Source organism: Macrobrachium rosenbergii, chromosome 14 (genome assembly GCF_040412425.1).
Source record: "Macrobrachium rosenbergii isolate ZJJX-2024 chromosome 14, ASM4041242v1, whole genome shotgun sequence".
In the NCBI taxonomy this organism is placed as follows: domain Eukaryota; kingdom Metazoa; phylum Arthropoda; class Malacostraca; order Decapoda; family Palaemonidae; genus Macrobrachium; species Macrobrachium rosenbergii.
Window position 1 is genome coordinate 50487271 of NC_089754.1, and position 20097 is coordinate 50507367.

The 20097-nt window shown below is 36.4% G+C and overlaps 1 protein-coding gene across 1 annotated transcript in view; it reads left to right on the forward strand.

Moving 5' to 3' along the window:
• Positions 1-5554, forward strand: part of LOC136845549 (vesicle-associated protein-like) — a 22591-nt gene extending 17037 nt beyond the window's left edge. The window contains exons 3-4 of the mRNA XM_067115730.1: positions 4562-5095; positions 5229-5554. Of these exons, the coding sequence (XP_066971831.1) occupies positions 4562-5095; positions 5229-5554 (860 nt within the window). The remainder of the gene's footprint in view (positions 1-4561; positions 5096-5228) is intronic.
• The last annotated feature ends 14543 nt before the right edge of the window (positions 5555-20097 follow it).

Genomic DNA, 20097 nt, shown 5'->3' on the forward strand with positions numbered 1-20097 from the left:
CTCAGCCTACCTGGTATGGATGTGTATGTGCATGTGTATGTGTATGTGCATGTGTATGTGTGTGTGTTAGTGAAAAACAGTAAATATTACTCTTTCCCTGGAGTTCTACACGCTGTAAGATATTTAGAGTGGAAACCTCAACATTTTCTCTGCCTGACAGGGCTACATTTTTGAATGAGGCTTATGCCCTTTTAGTTTTCTGTAAAAGAAAACTACTGAGAAGGCTTTGTCTGTCCGTCCGCACTTTTTCTGTCCGCCCTCAGATCTTAAAAAGTACTGAGGCTAGAGGGCTGCAAATTAGTATGTTGATCATCCACCCTCCAGTCATCAAACATACCAAATTGCAGCCCTCGAGCCTCAGTAATTTTTATTTTATTTAAAGTTAAATTTAGCCATAAGCGTGCTTCTGGCAACGTATAGGCTAGGCCACCACCGGGCCGTGGTTAAAGTTTCATACAGCATTATACCGAGACCACCGAAAGATAGATCTGTTTCCGGTGGCCTTGATTATACGCTGTACAGAAAACTCGATTGCGCCGAAGAAACTCCGGCGCATTTTTTACTTGTTTGCCTTATTCCTGAAGCTATCTGCGGGAACATATTCTCAGTTTTTCCATTGGCCATTTTCCCATGAGAAACACCAAACAAGTTTTCTGATTTCTGTGGCTTATGAAATTATGTAACATTCGTTAAGTAAATTTAATGCGTAATTGTGTATTCAAGTTTCAAAAGCAATACAGACACTGCAAGTATTAATGCAATAAATATCTGGTCCTATATACTGAAATCAAAATTAGTATTGGGAGCAAACCCCATTTATCATTTCAGCAATAGACGGTATTTGTTGTGTTAGGTCTAATTTTCTGTTATTTTTTTATATTTTATTTTATGCCATGTTTTCGACATTAGTAAAACTAATTTCACGTTTTGCGCATCGAATGACACACCAAAAAATTATGAAATTCTTAGAGAAGACAACAGTAGAAATTCGACCTCATGGGTTAAAATATTCTATGAATGAAATGATAATAACGAACATCATATTATTCAAAATAGGCGTAAACCCTATCTAACAAACCCAAGCAAAACCCATTAACGTGCTAAGCAAGCTTCCGCCCGATAGAATTCCGATATACGGAAAGCAGAACTGGAAAAAGGCAGAGAACTCATGTTTTTATAATGTGAAAAGGAAACGCAATCTAATATTTTACGGACATTCTTGATGGGAAAGGAGCGCGCGAAAAATAATTCATGGAATACAAACGAGGATATTATTCTGGCTAGTTCAGAATGGGATGCAATCATTTCATATGTGACTGAGAAAATTCGTCCGTGTGTGCATATGTATGTTCATCGGCTCCCCAATGGCTGATATTTTCCTAGTTGCAAACTCGTTTCATATTTGTCTTTCCACGAGTAAACTGCAGCCGTGCAATACAGTTTACAAGGTGGTTGGCCTCCGATACAAAATCTCAAGCTGATGATTTTACCACCTGTGTGTGGTCATTGAAACCGTGAAATTTGGATGACCCTGACAAGACTCACGATTGCATAAATTAGGCTTACGAGAACAGAGACAGATCCCCCCTCCCCGCTCCCCCACAAAATGATTATGTACCTTTTAACCTTCCCGGTAGCTGTTTTTGCAAAATCGAGTTTTCTTGATAACTTTTTGTTCTAATGTGTGTAGTTCTTTTGAAATTGACTTACAGTGAAGAAGGAAGATCTTGGACTCTTGTTTCCGTGTCTTTGTGTCCATATAGGCCTACTCTGTTTATGACCTCAAAGTGCCCAGTGTTTTTACTTAGGTATTGTATCCTTAGTTCTTACCTTTTTCGAAACCATTGTGACTGATAATTCACTTTTTCATAGAAACGACCCCTTACAGTTGTGATGAGAATATATATATATATATATATATATATATATATATATATATATATATATATATATATATATATATGTGTGTTTATATATATATATATATATATATATATATATATATATATATATATATATATATATATTTATATATATCTAATATATACATGTATTTATATATATATATATATATATATATATATATATATATATATATATATATATATACAGAGAAATTATCAAAATCATTTTCCAAACTATATATATATCCTGAAGGTTATATGAGAAATTGTCAATAAACCATTTTCCAAACTGCACCTAACTATTCTCTCTCTCTCTCTCTCTCTCTCTCCTCTCCCTCTCTCTCTCCTCCTCCTCTCTCTCTCTCTCCTCCTCTCTCCTCCTCCTCCTCCTCCTCCTCCTCCTCCTCCTCCTCCTCCTCTTCCTCCTCCTCCTCCTCCTCCTCCTCCCAACATTTCACCGGCATTTTTCTTTTCCCATATATTATGGGCCATTATTTCACACAGAGAGAGGTAAATGGTGACACATGGAAACATAACAAAGATTTACCATCTCTCCTTTATTTAGTTAAGTAATTGCACTTCTGCCCAAGGAAGGAAAACTTATGTCGTTTTCTTTTTTTGGTATAAATCATTATAAACCTTTTCTCAAATTATTAGTTATAACTCATTCCTTCCGTCTTAAGTAATCTTACTTTGTCAGTCATTTTTATCAGTTTTCAGTAACATGATTTTATTGTCTCATTGAGCGAGTATGCTTCTCTTATCTTAATTATTCTGTGCGGTTTCTCTTTGTTATTTAAAACTTTACTTTTTTATTGTTTTAGTTATTTAGGAAAAATCAGATTACTGTATATATATATTTATATATATATAGTATGTATATATATATATATATATATATATATATATATATATATATATATATATATATATATATATATATATATATAAATATACATATACATATCATATATATATATTTATTTATTTATGTATATATAGGCACATATATATGTGTTTATGTGTGTGTATAATTATCATTATTCAATTAGTTTTCCCTTAATCATATAAAGCTTTGCTTTTTATTGTTTTATTTCTTTAGGGAAAATTAGATTACGAAGAGATATTAACACTGAACACAGCGACACCCTTTCATCCCAAACACAGTTTCCCCATTGAAAAATCCTTTAAATCCCGGGATTACCCAGATCAGTATTCAGATCATCTGGGATTTAACTAAAGTTTCTTTCCAGGCTACTCCTTAATAAGTAGATTTTGCAACCATCTTTTTCTATATAAATTATGAACAAACGGAATGAATACAGTTTATATAATTAATCTCCTTTGAATGTGCACCGGATGGTATTTAATCGCGTCTCCTTTTATTACCAAAATCAAATTCCTGAGAATAATCAGTAACAAAACGGAAAGTAAGGTAATGAAACAAAATCTTTCCTGGAGTAACGAAAGTAAAAAGTGGTAATAATCATAAGTCTCATAGCTGAAAGCACTGTGACTGGAATTATTATAGGAATACAGTTAGATAAAATGCCAATGACGAGACATTAAGTACAAACGTTTGTCGCACTCATAAGAGCCATGTATTCAAAATAGAGTTTAAAAAAATGCCTTTACATTTCGATAAAGTGACTTTCGTAAAGTTAAAGTTAAAGATAAAATCCTCCTGGTCCTCTAAACCCGTGAAAAATGGTTATGAAGATAATGGACTGACAATGGATCACATCCATGCGTAAGAGATTGAGAGCAAGGGAATGAGAATCGACGAGATCTCTGTAGTTTCGTTCATACGTAACAAATAGCAAACGGGTTTATTATAGCATTTCCTTTGAACTGTTCTTTTGCCTTCAGAATATCCATCCGGACGTTCACGCGTCTCCCATTGGTCTTCAGCCGAGCGTAGAACCGTTCCCTTTCCGAGATGGTACTGGACCAGGAAAAGGGGTTCTTCTTTGTTCAGAACAGAATTTCGCAGAAGCAGAAAAAATGGAAAATGATTCTTAGTTTGGACGCGGAAGAAAGAAGAAAAACATAAAAATCTAAGATTTCAGAAGTATATGCTACATGGTATACGTGTATTTGTGTTGATATCTTTCGTTAATCTTTCGTTAATCTTAAAGCATTACAGGAAAAAATATATATATAATATACACATATATATATGTGTGTGTATTGTGTACATATATGAATGTGTGCATCCCTTATATTAAGACCATACGCCAGTTGCATGCAGAATGAAAATCAAACTAATATTATCCCTATAAATCCCAGCTCTGCAATAAATCGTTTTGTTTACGGAATGTGGACAAATATTTTCCCAGGGACAATCCCTATCAGGGGTCAGGTTCTTATTGCAACAGCGATTTATCAACTGGGAGCTTCTGATTTTGATGGACCGAGATGATTATTATGCATCAAAGTTCCGGTATGCCAGCCATTGATAAATGAAGTTAATAATAACCATAACTAATATTAAAAGGAATGATTATTATCATTAGTTCTTGATAATCACCGAGAGAATTAATAGGATATTAAACAACGACAGAAATATAGCAAATTATTTGAAACACTAAACACTTAGGAAGGTCTTACGAATGAGGCGGAAGAGAATAATTAAGAGTCATATTCGATTCGTCCAGATTTGTCAGTTTCTGTAGATGAAACTCGTCCTGATTTGTCAGTTTCTGTAGACGAGACTCGTCCTGATTTGTCAGTTTCTGTAGATGAGACTCGTCCAGATTTGACAGTTTCTGTAGACGAGACTCGTCCTGATTTGTCAGTTTCTGTAGATGAGACTCGTCCTGATTTGTTAGTTTCTGTAGATGAGACTCGTCCTGATTTGTCAGTTTCTGTAGATGAGACGCTTCCTGATTTGACAGTTTCTGTAGACGAGACTCGTCCTGATTTGTCAGTTTCTGTAGATGAGACTCGTCCTGATTTGTCAGTTTCTGTAGATGAGACTCGTCCTGATTTGTTAGTTTCTGTAGATGAGACTCGTCCTGACTTTGATTTGTCAGTTTCTGTAGATGAGACTCGTCCTGATTTGACAGTTTCTGTAGATGAAACTCGTCCTGATTTGTCAGTTTCTGTAGATGAGACTCGTCCTGATTTGTCAGTTTCTGTAGATGAGACTCGTCCTGATTTGTCAGTTTCTGTAGATGAGACTCGTCCAGGTTTGACAGTTTCTGTAGACGAGACTCGTCCTGATTTGTCAGTTTCTGTAGATGAGACTCGTCCTGATTTGTTAGTTTCTGTAGATGAGACTCGTCCTGATTTGTCTAGACGAGATGCTTCCTGATTTGACAGTTTCTGTAGATGAGACTCGTCCTGATTTGTCAGTTTCTGTAGATGAGACTCGTCCTGATTTGACAGTTTCTGTAGATGAAACTCGTCCTGATTTGTCAGTTTCTGTAGATGAGACTCGTCCTGATTTGTCAGTTTCTGTAGATGAAACTCGTCCTGATTTGTCAGTTTCTGTCGATGAGACTCGTCCAGATTTGTCAGTTTCTATAGATGAACTGACAGTGGAATACAATGACAACATTACAACACTACCCAAACTTGTATTCCCAGAAAAGGCACAAGAGCCCTTTAACCATGACCTTGAACGCAGTCTTTTTACTCACGAGTAATCTCAAACATATAAACCTGAATGACAATGCACCAACTGCGAGAATTTCCGTATGATAATTTGCGCCCAAAGAAAATAAAGGAAACGAAAAGTCATGCGGCATTAAAAACGTTGAATATTTTTCCAGCTTCTTTTATTCCGCCTTGTTCCTCCGAGTTTAAAATAACGAGTGTCGATAAAAAAATATGAAAGAAGTTGTTCGGCCACGGGGCACTGACATTCTGAATGAAATTAGCATTTGCGCTGGAGATTCGCGCGAGACGGAAATTTGGCTCCAGTTAAAATAACAGGAATTGTATTCTTCGAGGAACGAGGGTTTATTCACCGGAGAAATTATTTCCCTGCTTAATTACCTCGCTTGAATATTCATTCTCGGGTTTCAGAAGAAGAGATGCCATCTGGGAAGACAAAGTCCATCAAGTAATGAAGTATTTTTTGCAAGAATAGTATTTTGTAAAAGAAAGAACCTATGGAGAATGGTGTGCTTGCATCAGTTTGTAGAGTGAGGTGCTGTTCTGTTAAAGGAAAACTGAAGTTGATTTCCTGTATTTTCTCGAAGGTCCTGTTCTTTGTTGTAATGATTTAAAGTTGAAAGCATTTCTTGCGATTAATCATTTTTGTTTTTAAATACACAAACGTATATACACACTATATATATACATATATATGTATGTGTATATACAGTATATATATATATGCATATATGTATATATATACATATATATATATATATATATATACATATGCATATGTATATACATTATATATTATATACAGTATATACAGTATATATACATATATATATATACATATATAATCTAAAACATTGAGTAAGGCTTCATTTCCTTAAACGTTTGGCGCCGAAAAAAATGTCAGAATCTGGGTTATAAAACTGTATTGTTTTTCATAGTAATTTTTCCTTGTATTACTCAGTTCTACTTTCTGGGGAGCCCAGAAGCGGAGGAGATTCATTTATCTTTTGAGTCATTCTGCCCTTCGGCCATCTCGTACCACCTTTGTTCTTTCTTATGTGCAGGTTTTTCGTTCCCCTGGCTTTTGTGTGCACTTGGGTGGGTTCAAAGGAAACGCTGTTTTGTTAGTCAGTATGAAGGATTCATTTAGTGAAGCAAGAGAATGCGCTTTTTTTTTTAATCTTTTATTAATTAGCCATGAGCAAGGCCATCAAAGATTTTAGTTTTAGTAGGCCAAATTTCTTCCGTTATTTATTTTAATATATTCGAAGACAAATATTCCGTGTTTTTATATTTAAGATTTATTCCAAAGAGCTCTTTTCCCTGAGTATCTCCTATGCAAGGGTGTTAATCTTTGTGAGGTATGTTAATTTTTTATAGAGTTCTTAAGTTCGTTGGTTTTAAAAGCAAAGATTCTTGATTTTCCGAATCCCAAATTCCCGTACTTAAAATGAGGACATTTTGTAGTGAGGCGATTGTTTATAATGAATGGTTTTTATTTGACTAATTTCATAAATTAATATACATTGCGGTTCTTCTAGACATTCATCGTTTTTCCTTCATTCGAAGTAACAAATTTGAATCTAAGTCACAGAATCTCCAAAGAATAGATTTGTATTAGTATCAGTTCAGATTTCTTTCCCTTATTGGTTTTCTGTAAAATAAAACTATTGAGATGGCTATGTCTGTCCATCGGCACTTTATTCTGTCCGCCCTCAGATCTTAAAAACTACTGAGGCTAGGGGGCTGCAAATTGTTATATTGATCATCCTCTCTCCAATCATCAAACATACCAAATTGCAGCCCTCTAGCCTCAGTAGTTTTTATTTTATTTAAAGTTAAAGTTATCCTATGTACGTTGGCAAGAGACAAAGACTTTTCCCAAAAATCAATGCTCTGAAATTTTCAAAAGAACTTGGGAGTCTGATGTGGGTGACATCAGATCACAGGTTACAATTAAGCTCGGGAAATCTACAGTATAAGTTTTTTTATTAGAATAAAGATATTCCTCACATGGTTTGCGTTTTTACCAGTACTATGCGATTTGTTCAAAGCGCTGCTCTGTAGTAATGAGAAAATAACAGCTTTTGAACACTGCATTCAAAGCCTTGTGAATAACGCATTGGTGATTAAAGTAACGTCACGTATCAGTCGCTTGAAATGTGTGTATTTGATTAATCCCTCTCTTGATGACAGGCCGACAGTCCAACAATGTTTTGCTGATTCATGTATTTGTGTGGCCTCAAATGAATCATCATGAGGCAAATGATATTTTGATCTTCGCAACAATACAACCATTAAATTTCTAATACCTCAGAGAGAATCGCACAGTGTCGTATCACTTTGTCAAATACATATTCCAAGAGACTTCAAATTCAAGTTGATATCTGCGTGTATGTTATGTGCAGCAGGGATATTGGTTATATTGACGTGCGTGGAGTAATCATAAACCTATAGAAACGAAATCTTTCCCAAGGAACCGCTTCAACTGTTATTTTTCTCTCTAAGTGAAACAACTTTTCAACTCTCATTTCATTTATCCAATATATGAAGAAACTTTCAGCTCGAAGTCCTGTAACTATCCAATAACCGAACTCGCTACCGACAAACTTTCAGTAAATCCTTACAAAAGACTCTCTCTCTCTCTCTCTCTCTCTCTCTCTCTCTCTCTCTCTCTCTCTCTCTCTCTCTCTCTCTCTCTCTCTCTAGATTTAAAAGCTACAAAATGTGATGAATGTAACCCTGGAATACTTATCCTGATAGATATTTCAAATATAAAACAAGTAAAAAATGCGCCGAAGTTTCTTCGTCGCAATCGAGTTCTCTGTATAGCCTCTACAGATTACAATCAAAGCCACCGAAAACAGATCTATCTTTCGGTGGTCTCGGTATAATCCTGTATGAGCCACGGCCCATGAAACTTTAACCACGTCCCGGTGGTCGCCTTTCATACATCGTTGCCAGAAGCACGATTATTGCTAACTTTAACCTTAAATAAAATAAAATTACTTAGGCTAGAGGGCTGCAATTTGGTATGTTTGATGCTTGGAGGGTGGATGATCAACATAACAATTTGCAGCCCTCTAGCCTCAGTGTTTTTTAAAATCTGAGGGCGGAAAGAAAAAAGTGTGGACGGACAAGACAAAGCCGGCACAATAGTTTTCTTTTACAGAAAACTAAAAATCAGTACTTGTTTAAAAAAAAAATCTTAAAAAAGAGAATGAATGACTGTCCACGTAAGTGGAAGGAAAATATGAATTTCTATATAAGTAAATAAAATATATTAAACAAGAAATTGATAACTAAATAAAGACTACCATTTCCACATGCAAATTAGTGCAGTATATTTTTTATTAGAGACAGTGATTAAGTAATGTATGAATTGATAAAGCTAAGAATTGCTACTGGAATAAGGAAACGAAGGATCGGAAAAGTCATAAATTAAAGAAAATGGACAAATAATTATGAAAGGCAAGAATTGAGGAAATTAACAAATATACAACAAAAATTGCTTTAAAAAATAAAGGAAGATATAATTGTGGAATGCAAGAGATTAACGAATTAATTAAATTTAAAACAAATAATGAAAGACTAAAGACAAAATACTTAGCAAAAAGTAACGACAGAATGCCCTGGTTCGCTGGTATGGTGGCTAGCGTCGTGGCATGCCACTCAGATGCCGCGGGTTCGCGTCTTCCCTAGGGCGATGAAAAACCACTGGCTCTGTAACATGATCAGTTTCTGTTGCAGTTTGGGGTCTGCGGTGGGAGGTTGAAACCACCATTCTTAGGAAGCTTGAATTTCAACTCAATGGCCCTTTGATGTGCTTGTTCCATGTGAAAAGAAATTGACTTTCGCAGCCGATAATTTCTCGACGACTCCGAACCAGCGTGAGGAAAATAAAAGCCACTCGGAAGGAATTCCGACTAGAGACGAATGGCGAATGGGTGAAACCTTACATCTGGGACGCCTGATTCCCTCCCGGGGTTCTCCTTCCCAGAAACCCAATTCAGGTTCAATAACTCGATTAAGTCGCCGGACTGCTGAGAGCCCCTTTTGGGGCAAATCTGACTCGCTAATATTATTCCCGAAAGACCCCAGGGCTCGCGTTTGCGTTGCCTCCGCTTCGATATTTCCCGGAACGAATTTTTGAGGACGAGCAAATTGCTCAAAAGGCGTTTTGCGAAATGTGAATTGGCCATGAATTGCTCGCCATGGGCATTTCTGACATCTGTAGTTGCAAATATCTATCAATATTTCCAACTTGGAATTTTGCTCATATGCATAATTGTGGATTTTTACTTATTATCACCGGTCGCAGTATGGTCATTTATGTCGCAGTCTACTGCAAATATCACAAACTACGTTTTGAAAAATCAGTCATACCTTGGTTCATGCACAGTCTGTTTCAGTATTCGCGTTATTAGTCAATTTAGAATTGACCTGTGAAGTCTTCTCTGTATACCAACAAGCTCTTGCATATATTTCCTAAAGTGTGTTTGTAAAAGGCGGAATCTGAACCCTGTAAATTCATCCTAAAATCAGGAATCCTCATATACATTATGTACAGAGTATAATAACCAATGGCCAAAGTGAGCTGTACAAAACACTGGCATAAGGTCTGTGTTCATCCCACGCAGTATTTTTCACTGAAACTTGCAAGTACGTTTAGAAAAATACATTTTGAAGTAGGGATACAATACATTCTTGTTTAACATATTTAGATTGAAAATCGTGTAAAACTGAGCATACGGCTGTAATCTCAGCCTTCTCTCATCGTATCAGCATCCATTCCTGGTATTGTAATTTTGAGAAACTATTAAGCATGGTTTATTACAACAGTGTTCTTTGTGTTGTGTGGTTTAGAAAAATTTGTAGAATCCATTACACCGCACGGGACACGTCTGTCTGCTGGCCTACAGTCTCTCTCTCTCTCTCTCTCTCTCTCTCTCTCTCTCTCTCTCTCTCTCTCTCTCTCTCTCTCTCTAGTGATGCCAGATGTCGTTTCAGTTCAGAACATAAAAATGAACTGATATATCTGGAGCTAAAAAACTAACAGTATATTCATTACATTAATGAAGTTATATTTATTTCTGAGAAAAAAAGGTAATACATTTATTCCATTACTAAGGTAATATTTATTCAGAATAGCGGAAAAATCGGATAATACATCCCCTTTAAGAAAGTAACAATTCATATGGGATATTACCTTTCCACGCACCATACAAATTCAATTACATCCAGCTAATCTATCTAATTGCTTGTGAGAAAAATGTATGCACCCAGTTTTCCATTTAGCAATTAACACTTTCCAAAATACCTCACTTCTCTGTTGCTGTTCCCCTGTACACCAACGTACACTGTTCATCATAACGCCACCCACCCCTTTAGCAACTAATCCTTCGTTTTCTCCGCGACCCACAACGCCTCCCAAGTCGGTGGAAAAACAACTAATACCATTTCTTTTCACGTTCGCTTTCATGAGGCAAAGTTAGGCAGCAAGCACGAGAGTCGTTCCCTCCGAAAGTTTTTCGCTGAGTAATAGTTCGGAGAGCCAAGAGTGCGTCAAGCTCCCGGCGAGTTTTCCCTCGCTCAAATGCAGGATGCGATCGGAGGTGCTTTCTTTTATGGCAGAGAATTCTTTGCTCAGTTGTCTGTGTGTCTGTCTGTCTGTTCGTTCTTGTCTTTGCGTTCTGCTGTGTATATCTGTCTCTCAATTCGCGTGACCTTATCACCGACCAAAATGCGAAGATGCAATGCGTTGCTACCCTCATACAATTCTCCTTGCATTTTGATAATTTACTTTTTTTCAAATAACTGATCTCCCTTTTCTGTTTTTACCATTAACTTCCGTTACTTCTTTCGAATGAACGCTACATTCTTTGGAAGCTTGAATTTTCAAAGTTTATGGCCCCAGCGGGCTTGAGATAAAAACAAGAAGAACCCTAAGCTGGCAAAACACACCATTAAGTGTTAAGAAACAACGACCAAAATCAAGACCTTCTTTTAAGCACAGAGGCACACACACCTCCCGGTTTCGAAACTCCCGCGTAAATAGCATCTGGAACAGAAGTTGTTATTATTTACTCTGGGGAAACTCGGAGCCGAAGTTAGGCAGAAGGTGTTCCCCAATTAGGAAACGTACACAAGCAGTTCTAAATCCTTTTTCGGGCTCGACCTCTGGTACTCCCTCCCTCCCTCCCTCCCTCCTCCCGCGTCAAGCGCCGGAGGAGAGGGATAAAAAAAAACTCGGCTCTCACCTAACTCGGGTCTATTTGATTTGGCCCCCCGGCAATTAGATATTTTCTTCCTTAATTTGTGCTTCCAAGCACTGAATTCCAAACGCAGGAGAAATCTGAGTCACTCGCGGTTTGGTCTTCAAGTTTAGGGGAGATGTATTCATTCAGACACAGTAAATTGGACTTTGAACTTCGTAGAAGTCATAGTAATATTCAAATATTGAGTGAAAACAAAAGTTATCCTTTGAAGAAACCTTAAAAAAAAAAAGAACGGACTGGTTAAAACAAATAGAAGCGTTATACATATCAGAAAAGAAAATATTTTATTAAGTTCAAAATCTATTGAAAAAGCACCTATGAATGTGTACTTTCAGAGCCGAAGAATTGTTAAGCTACAAAGCGTTTCAAGAAAACAGAAAACGCTTCTGTAATAGTTAAATATTTCGTCATATATTTGTGTGTTTATGTTTTCAGCAAGATTTGGGTAAACTCTCTCTCTCTCTCTCTCTCTCTCTCTCTCTCTCTCTCTCTCTCTCTCTCTCTCTCTCGGCTTGCTTCCAAAACCAAAATGAAGGCTTGTGGAGGAGCTCCGAGTTTCTCAAACTAAATGGATTTTTCTTTTTTTCCTGGCTTCAAAAAGGAATGCTTCATCCCTTCAAATAATCTCATTAAGTTTGACATTTGAGGTTTGTCGTTTCCTTCGTAATTAAACCTTTCTCCTTTTTATGTTTTCTTTGGCCCTGGGCTAGAAAAGGGCTTTAGGTTACCTCCTTTTGTACTTTATAATCTGTTTTTATGGGTATTTCAAGTTTTTTTTTTTCTATAGGGCATAAACATATATACCTAGTTGTTCTTTGAAGGCAACGCGATGAGCTATGTTTGACATCCTGATTTGAGGAAACATGACTTTATACACGCTTTCTGTGTCTAGTTTCTGAGAATCAGTCTAAGAGCTGTTAAAAACAGTCCTTTTTGTGGCGATGTTGAAAGACGATAAATATTAATGTATCTTAATTTAGATAAAAAAAAAAAAAGATGGATACCGTAATATATATTAAAATATTACAAAATCGAGTTACTTTTAGACGTTTAGAATAATTTTGTGGATAAGACAAGGATTTTCAATTCAGGACGAGAATCTGGTCTTGTACACTGTATCTAACAGTATAATCTACGTCTACTATTTTCAATATATCCGTGTATACATCAGATACGAATTAGTGTAATTAAAAACAAAATATTTATGAGCTTTTAAATGAAGCCTTGATAAGTCTAATACTATGTCACTTGTGATCATCATAAGCTCTCAGTCTTTCTGTAATTCCATTTTCTTCGAGATTTATTTTTCATTTATACTGAATTTCCTAGGCAACATATCGAACAACCTATGAAAAAGCATGATCCTTAGTATTCCAGAGAGGAGAATTTTATTACGAATTCTTTCCGTATATAAACAATGTTTTATTCATATTTTTGTTGAAGTGATGATCTGAATATATAATAGTGGAGGGTCATTAAACTAGCATTCATTAAACGCCACCCTCGGGATGTTTGTGGACCTCAGTATCTTTACGCAATCTCTCTTACTTTCACGAATTAGGAGCAAAGGAAAAATAATGATCCAGTTCTATTTGGTTCAGATCAAGAACAAACAAGTAAAAAATGCCAATCGAGTTTTCTGTACAGCTTATAATGCTGTATGAAACTTTCAGCCAGGCCCATGAAATCAGCCACGGTCCGGTGGTGGCTTCAGCCACGGCGCATGAAACTCTTAGCCGCGGCACATGAATCTCAGCCACGGTCAGGTGGTGGCCTGCGTTGTTGGTACCTATAGCGGTGCCAGCAGTACGATTATGGTTAACTTCAACCTTAAATAAAATAAAAACTGCTGAGGCTAGAAGGCTGCAATTTGGTATGTCTGATGAGTGGAGGGTGGATGATCAACATACCAATTTGCAGCCCTCTAGCCTCAGTAGTTTTTAAGATCTGAGGGCGGACAGGAAAAGTGCGGACGGACAAATAAAACCATCTCAATAGTTTTCTTTCACAGAAAGCTAAAACAGAGATTTGGTTGCTGTGTTTTGGGACCGAAATCAGTATTCTTTAGCTGGCAGAAGAGGACGCCGAAGCCACATTATCAGCCATCAAGGAGAGATGAATAGGTTTGGCTAAACTCAGGCAGATCTTTTCTTAAAGGTATTTCGGCGAGAGAAATTTAGAGAGACGGAAAATGAGGCCATTAGCATATTTATGGGCTATGTTTCGAAGGCTCCCGATGGGTTATGAGTCCAAAAGACCGTCGCTCCCATAATTCCTCTTCTGGAGGAGTTATTAATAGATAATGAGACGAACTGCTCCTTCAAATATTGTCAAGCTGAATCCATGATTTGTTGTTTTCTGTAAAAGAAAACTGTTGTGCCGGCTTTGTCCGTCCGCACTTTATTCTGTCCGCACTTTTTTCTGTCCGCCCTCAGATCTTAAAAACTACTGAGGCTAGAGGGCTGCAAATTAGTATGCTGATAATCCACCCTCCAATCATCAAACATACCAAATTGCAGCCCTCTAGCCTCAGTAGTCTTTATTTTATTTAAGGTTAAAGTTAGCCATAACCGTGCTTCTGGCAACGATATAGGTTAGGCCACCAGGCAGTGGTTAAAGTTTCATACCGAGACCACCGAAAGACAGACCTATTTTCGGTGGCCTTGATAATACGCTGCAACGCTGTACAGAATCTCGATTGCGCAGAAGAAACTCGGCGCATTTTTACTTGTTTATAATTTCTCGATTGCTCTTGTCATGATATACAGTACATTTCGAGGTCTCTTTCCTGAAGGAATCAAATCATTATCTACTCGATGCCTCATCTATGCCAAGTCGAGGAAACTAAAAGAATTGCTCTATCAATGCAAGCAAGCACCACTAACTTATCGTTACGATAGCACTGAAGATGCATTACGTATTTGTTTAGTAAATCGAGAAAACGAAACATTGGGCTGATAACGGCCTCCTTTCCTTAAATTTGAGGGAGAGATCACTTAAGTGTTTAGCTGGAAAATATTAAAAACGGAGTTTTTAAATAACTCTTGTAATATATATGTTATCTCTGATAAATAACTAGGTTTTTTTACGGTGGTTAGACAGTTAAATTAATTGCGAAGTAACTGTACCAATCATCACATATAACAGGCTATGGAAATAGGTTCAGAGCAATTCGCATTTTGTTTTTTTTTTTTTGACCCTCGACAAAATAAAATAAAAAAATGCAGAGCCGGTGGATGAATGAATATTTTATAATTGTAACTGATGTGTCAAAAGCTTTGCCAGTTTGTATTACGCTCGTCAATTTGCAATTCCCCGCGTTGATGGCACAAAGCCTTGTTGGAAAAAGTTTTTTGGCTACGTAGGACTTTCAAAATATTCCAAGCGTTTTTATAGATTTTCTTTACTTTTCCTTCACCCAGTTATTAATAATTCTCATAAACTTTTCCATGAAAAAAAAACATGAAAATAACAAAAGAAAAACGAATTAATTCCAAAGAAATAAAATTCCATGTATTTCTCTTCTTATGAAATAATTATATACATTTATTCTTTTTCCTCACAAAGTTATTAATAATTCTCATAAAATTTTCCATGACAGTGTTAAAAAAAACATGAAAATAACAAATTAAAAACGGATTTATTCCAACGAAATAAAATTCCATGTATTTCTCTTCCTATGAAGTAATTATATACATTTATATATATAAAAGAAAAAGCTTCTTTCCATATTAAGCATTATTCTGGTATGAAAATGGAATAGTTTATCATACTTTCACGCAGTCTTCGACAACCGCTTCGTACACGAATTCCTATTTTCGAACACTGTTCACGACTAACAATTGAAACGGAGGGAAGGAGAAAACCAATTTACGGAGCAAGAGATTCAGAGGGATTATAACTGTAGAGGCATTTTGTGCATGCAACCCTGCAGTAGTAATTAATGTTTTCAAACCGCACAAGGGCTCGTGGAATGACCTGAGTTGGTTTGTTGTTAATCTTATATCTTGTTTTCCGCCGAGGCAACAGGAAGTTGACGGTCACTGGAGTGACGAGAATTGGTACAGAAATCAGAGGACGAAATGAAAAATGTCTGGGAAAATCCGTGCTGATTTGAAAGTGCTGTCACGGCTATATTTGAAGATGCTGAGTAATTATGATTAATGGGTTGAATACAGAATTTAGGCCAGAGGCCAAGCACGGGGACCTATGAGGTCATTCAGCGCAGAAATGGAAATTAACAGTAAACGTTTGAAAGGTGTAACAGGAGGAAAACCTCAAAGCAGTTGCGCTGCAATTGTTAGGAGAGGGTGGAAAGTAAGATGGAAGAAAGATAATATGAAAGGAGGTACAGTAAAAGGAACGAAAGGGGTTGCAGCTAGGGGCCGAAGGCACGCTGAAAATAACCTTAAGTAATGCCCACAGTGCACCGCATGAGATGCACTGAACGGCACTATCCCGCTACGGGGAAATTATGATTAAAGTATCATAAAGAAAAGAAGTAATACATAAAGAATTAACAAAGCTAACTAACAGCTTAGGAATGTTGAAAACAATTAGAAATCCCTTTAGATTATCTTCTGATGTGAATTGTTTCGGGGAGTAATGAAACCAGTCAGTAACATTTCTGTGATGATTTCGACGCAACAGGAATCAACTCAGGAGGAAGAAAAATACCACTTTCGCCGAACTTCATTTAAGTGAACCTTCCTCACGCTGTCACCCATTGGGAGAATACATCAGGCAGCCAAGACTTTGTAATAAAACCAGAAGCAAAAACGGCACTTTGTTTTGCCTTTGCAAGTTGTTTGCTATCTCTTCAGGGGATAGTGCACTTGGCGCTAAAAGTTACGCCTGGGAAAACAACTTGGGCCTCTTTTCCCTTTGCGGAATTCGTTGTTTTTCTTTTCCTTTTACTGAACTTTGCAAACTAAAAGGAAGGAGTTAATTGAAGAGTAGCTTTTTTTTTACAAAGATGACGAAGTTTCACCCGTTAATGACATAATTCAATGCGAGTTTGCGTAAACAACAATTATCACTTACCTTGAATCAAAAATACTAACAATAAAAATACTAAAAATAAAATTAAAAATACCAAAAATAAAAATAAAATAAAAATACTACGAATAAAAATAGAAAATAATAAAAATAAAAGCAAAAACACTAAAAATAAAAATTGCTAAAATCTGTACATATTAAAATTACAGAATGAATAGAGAAATGCATAAAATGATTTTAGTGTAAAAGAAATTGTATCAGTAGCAAAATTCACATATTGGAAATTATTTTAAGCGATTTTCATGCGTTGTTCACTAGACCTTTTCTTATTATTTTTCTAATATTCATTTCTATACTCCTCTGCCTCTCTTTCTCTGTCCCGATTTTATCTCATGTATATGGGCATTCTGTTCCGCTTAAACGGGTTGAGCAAGCAAGCCAATACTAGTTTTGGTAGCTTCCAAGTGAACGTCCGCACGTTTTAGATGAGAATAATAACCAGTAATACTCAATTCATGCAAAAGTCAGAATAAAATATACTGTGTATTGTACAACTCTTGAATAGTAACAATACCTAAACTCTAATCAATGATGTTTCTTCGCAGTTGGTTTTTCGGATTTCGAGATCGAGATCTTGCGAAAGTACTTTTCGGATGAAGGCTTTTAAAAATGATAGTGTCTGAGCCACCTCACTTTTCCAACTAATTAAATTAAATGAATATCATGATATCCTACCTTGTAGTGCCAATCAGCCGTCGTAATTAGCTTGTCTGGGTCTATTCAATAGGTCTGTATGATAAACAAATTACTCCTGCTAACTTTATGCATAATGAAAAAGATTCACAGTTATTTAGGATACCACTCCATAGCAACTGATCAAAAGATCTAAAAGACATATGTTAGCGTTCTATTTTTTAATCGTTATATTTTTCTTTATTTTGTTTTGAACATATGCATTGTCACTTCAGGTTCTGTGGGTCGTAGCTTTCTAAAACCATAAAACATGGCTTTATTGATCATAAAACTCTTGAAGTGTTCAGTTTTAAAATCCAGATGCAACATTCTTACAGATATCAAAAATAAAAACAGCAACGAGAGAGAGAGAGAGAGAGAGAGAGAGAGAGAGAGAGAGAGAGAGAGAGAGAGAGAGAGAGAGAGAGAGAGCAAGCAACATTTCTTCTCGTTTTCAGGAAATGGAAAGGTCTCCGTCGTATGTACCCACTGAGAGTCAAAGTCCCCTTAAATTTATTCAAGAAATCTGAATGATGATGGGTCCACATTTGCATTTCTGGAAAAGCGTCCAGATCCGTGTAAAAATCACACACACAGCAGATATATACACATGTATGTATGTATGTATTTATGTAGTTTATGAGAGGTTACTTTGAAATCCTAACGATGATAAATAATATTCCCAAGGCTAGGAATAATCCATTTCGGGAGCTTTTAGAATTAGTAACCTTATTATCAGGCAGGAATTTACGACAAAAAATGATAGTAATAAGAAAAAACCATGAAAAAATTAATGGAATAAGATAACAGCAAGGCAAAATGAAATGGAACTTAAGATTAAAAAGTATGGATACGTAAACACGAAGGAAAGAAATACTGGAAAATTTAAATGGAATTTATATTTGATTTGAATAGTTAACAAACACGAAGGAAAAACAACAATATACGCTTTTAATACCTTTGCAACAAACAGATTTATACAGTTGTTGATTGTCATTCACTTGTCATTCAGTTCTGGGTTCATCTTCTGCATAAAAAGGAGACTCAGAAATGAGATCAGGTGTCTTTTAACAACACTTCTTCCCTGATTTTCCATTTATAAAGATGAAGCTAAGGCAAGGTAACAACTTATTTGCAAGTTTGTAATTTTGTTTTTCCAAAGGTACTCCAAAGAGTAAACTGTCGTTTTTACAATGCAACTTCGCTCTCTTTTTTTTTTTTTTTTTTTTTTAAGTGTAAGTTTACTTTGTATATTCCAAATTTTCGTTCCCTCAGATCTACGTATCTACACTTTTCATCCGTGATTTCTATGTTATATCTTTTGAAATCACTCTATATGTTTTTAAAGTTTATTTGATTTGCTTTTAAATTATCCATTTTGTTGATTTTGCCACAGAAGATTATTTTGCATTGCGTTCAGAATTGTTTGTATAGTTTTTCGTCCTCAGTTCCAGCTTGCGTACGGTGTTACAAAGCCAGAAAACTCACGAAAAAGAATGCACTTCTCAGCCCTTTTAATATTTCGCAGGATACAGAACTGGGAGCCATGAGGAGCTAAATGCTCTCCTTTCGCTAATGATCCTACTTCCAGACTTTTTTAGTTTTCTTATAAAGGAAACTAGTGAGATGGCTATCTCTCTGTCCGTCCGCACTTTTCCTGTCCGCCCTCAGATCTTAAAAACTAGTGAGGCTAAAGGCTGCAAATTGGTATGTTGATCATTCACCCTCCAGTCATCAAATATACCAAATTGAAGCCCTGTAGCCTCAGTAGTTGTTTTTATTTTATTTAAGGTTAAATTTAGCTATAATCGTACGTCTGACACCGCTATAGGTACCAACAACACAGGCTACCACAGCCGGCTGAAAGTTTCATGGGCTGCGGCTGAGAGTTTCATGAGCCGTGGCTGAAAGTTTCATACAGCATTATACGCTTTACAGAAACTTCGGCGCATTTTTACTTTTTTTTTTTTTAACAAAGGTTCACTGTCGATCTCACAGAAACACTGGTCTAATCTCCTTCATACTCTGAAGACAAGCACGTGAGTCAAAGAGATAAGACACGCCTTCCAGATTCCAGCAAGTCACGTGATTGGTCGCATTATTGCACTGGCGCGAATCACTGAAAATTGTCGTCTCCTCCTAACCTAATCATAGACTCGGCTTGAATCACAAGAAACGTGATCCCTGTACCCTTAGGACCCAAACCCTTAATTATATTCACAATCCAAAAACAACATCTTGAGCTTGCCTGTGAATAGCACCATCTTCAAGTCTTCCGCGCCATTTCTGTGATTTGGAAACAGAGGAAAATAAGATGTTTCAAATCTGTATTCGGCACCATTTCCATCCAGCCATGATGAACTGACGGGAAACTTGAGGAATAAAACTGTGAAGAATATGATCCAGTGTTTCGGGACAGAGACCAACATATCATTTCCGCCAGACGAGAAGAGAAATAAACTAGCATTAAATAAGAGAAGACATGGCGAAACTTAAGCAGTCCCTCCGAAGACATATTTCGGAGACGCGGCATCAAAGAGAGGGAACGGAGGTCATCAACACAC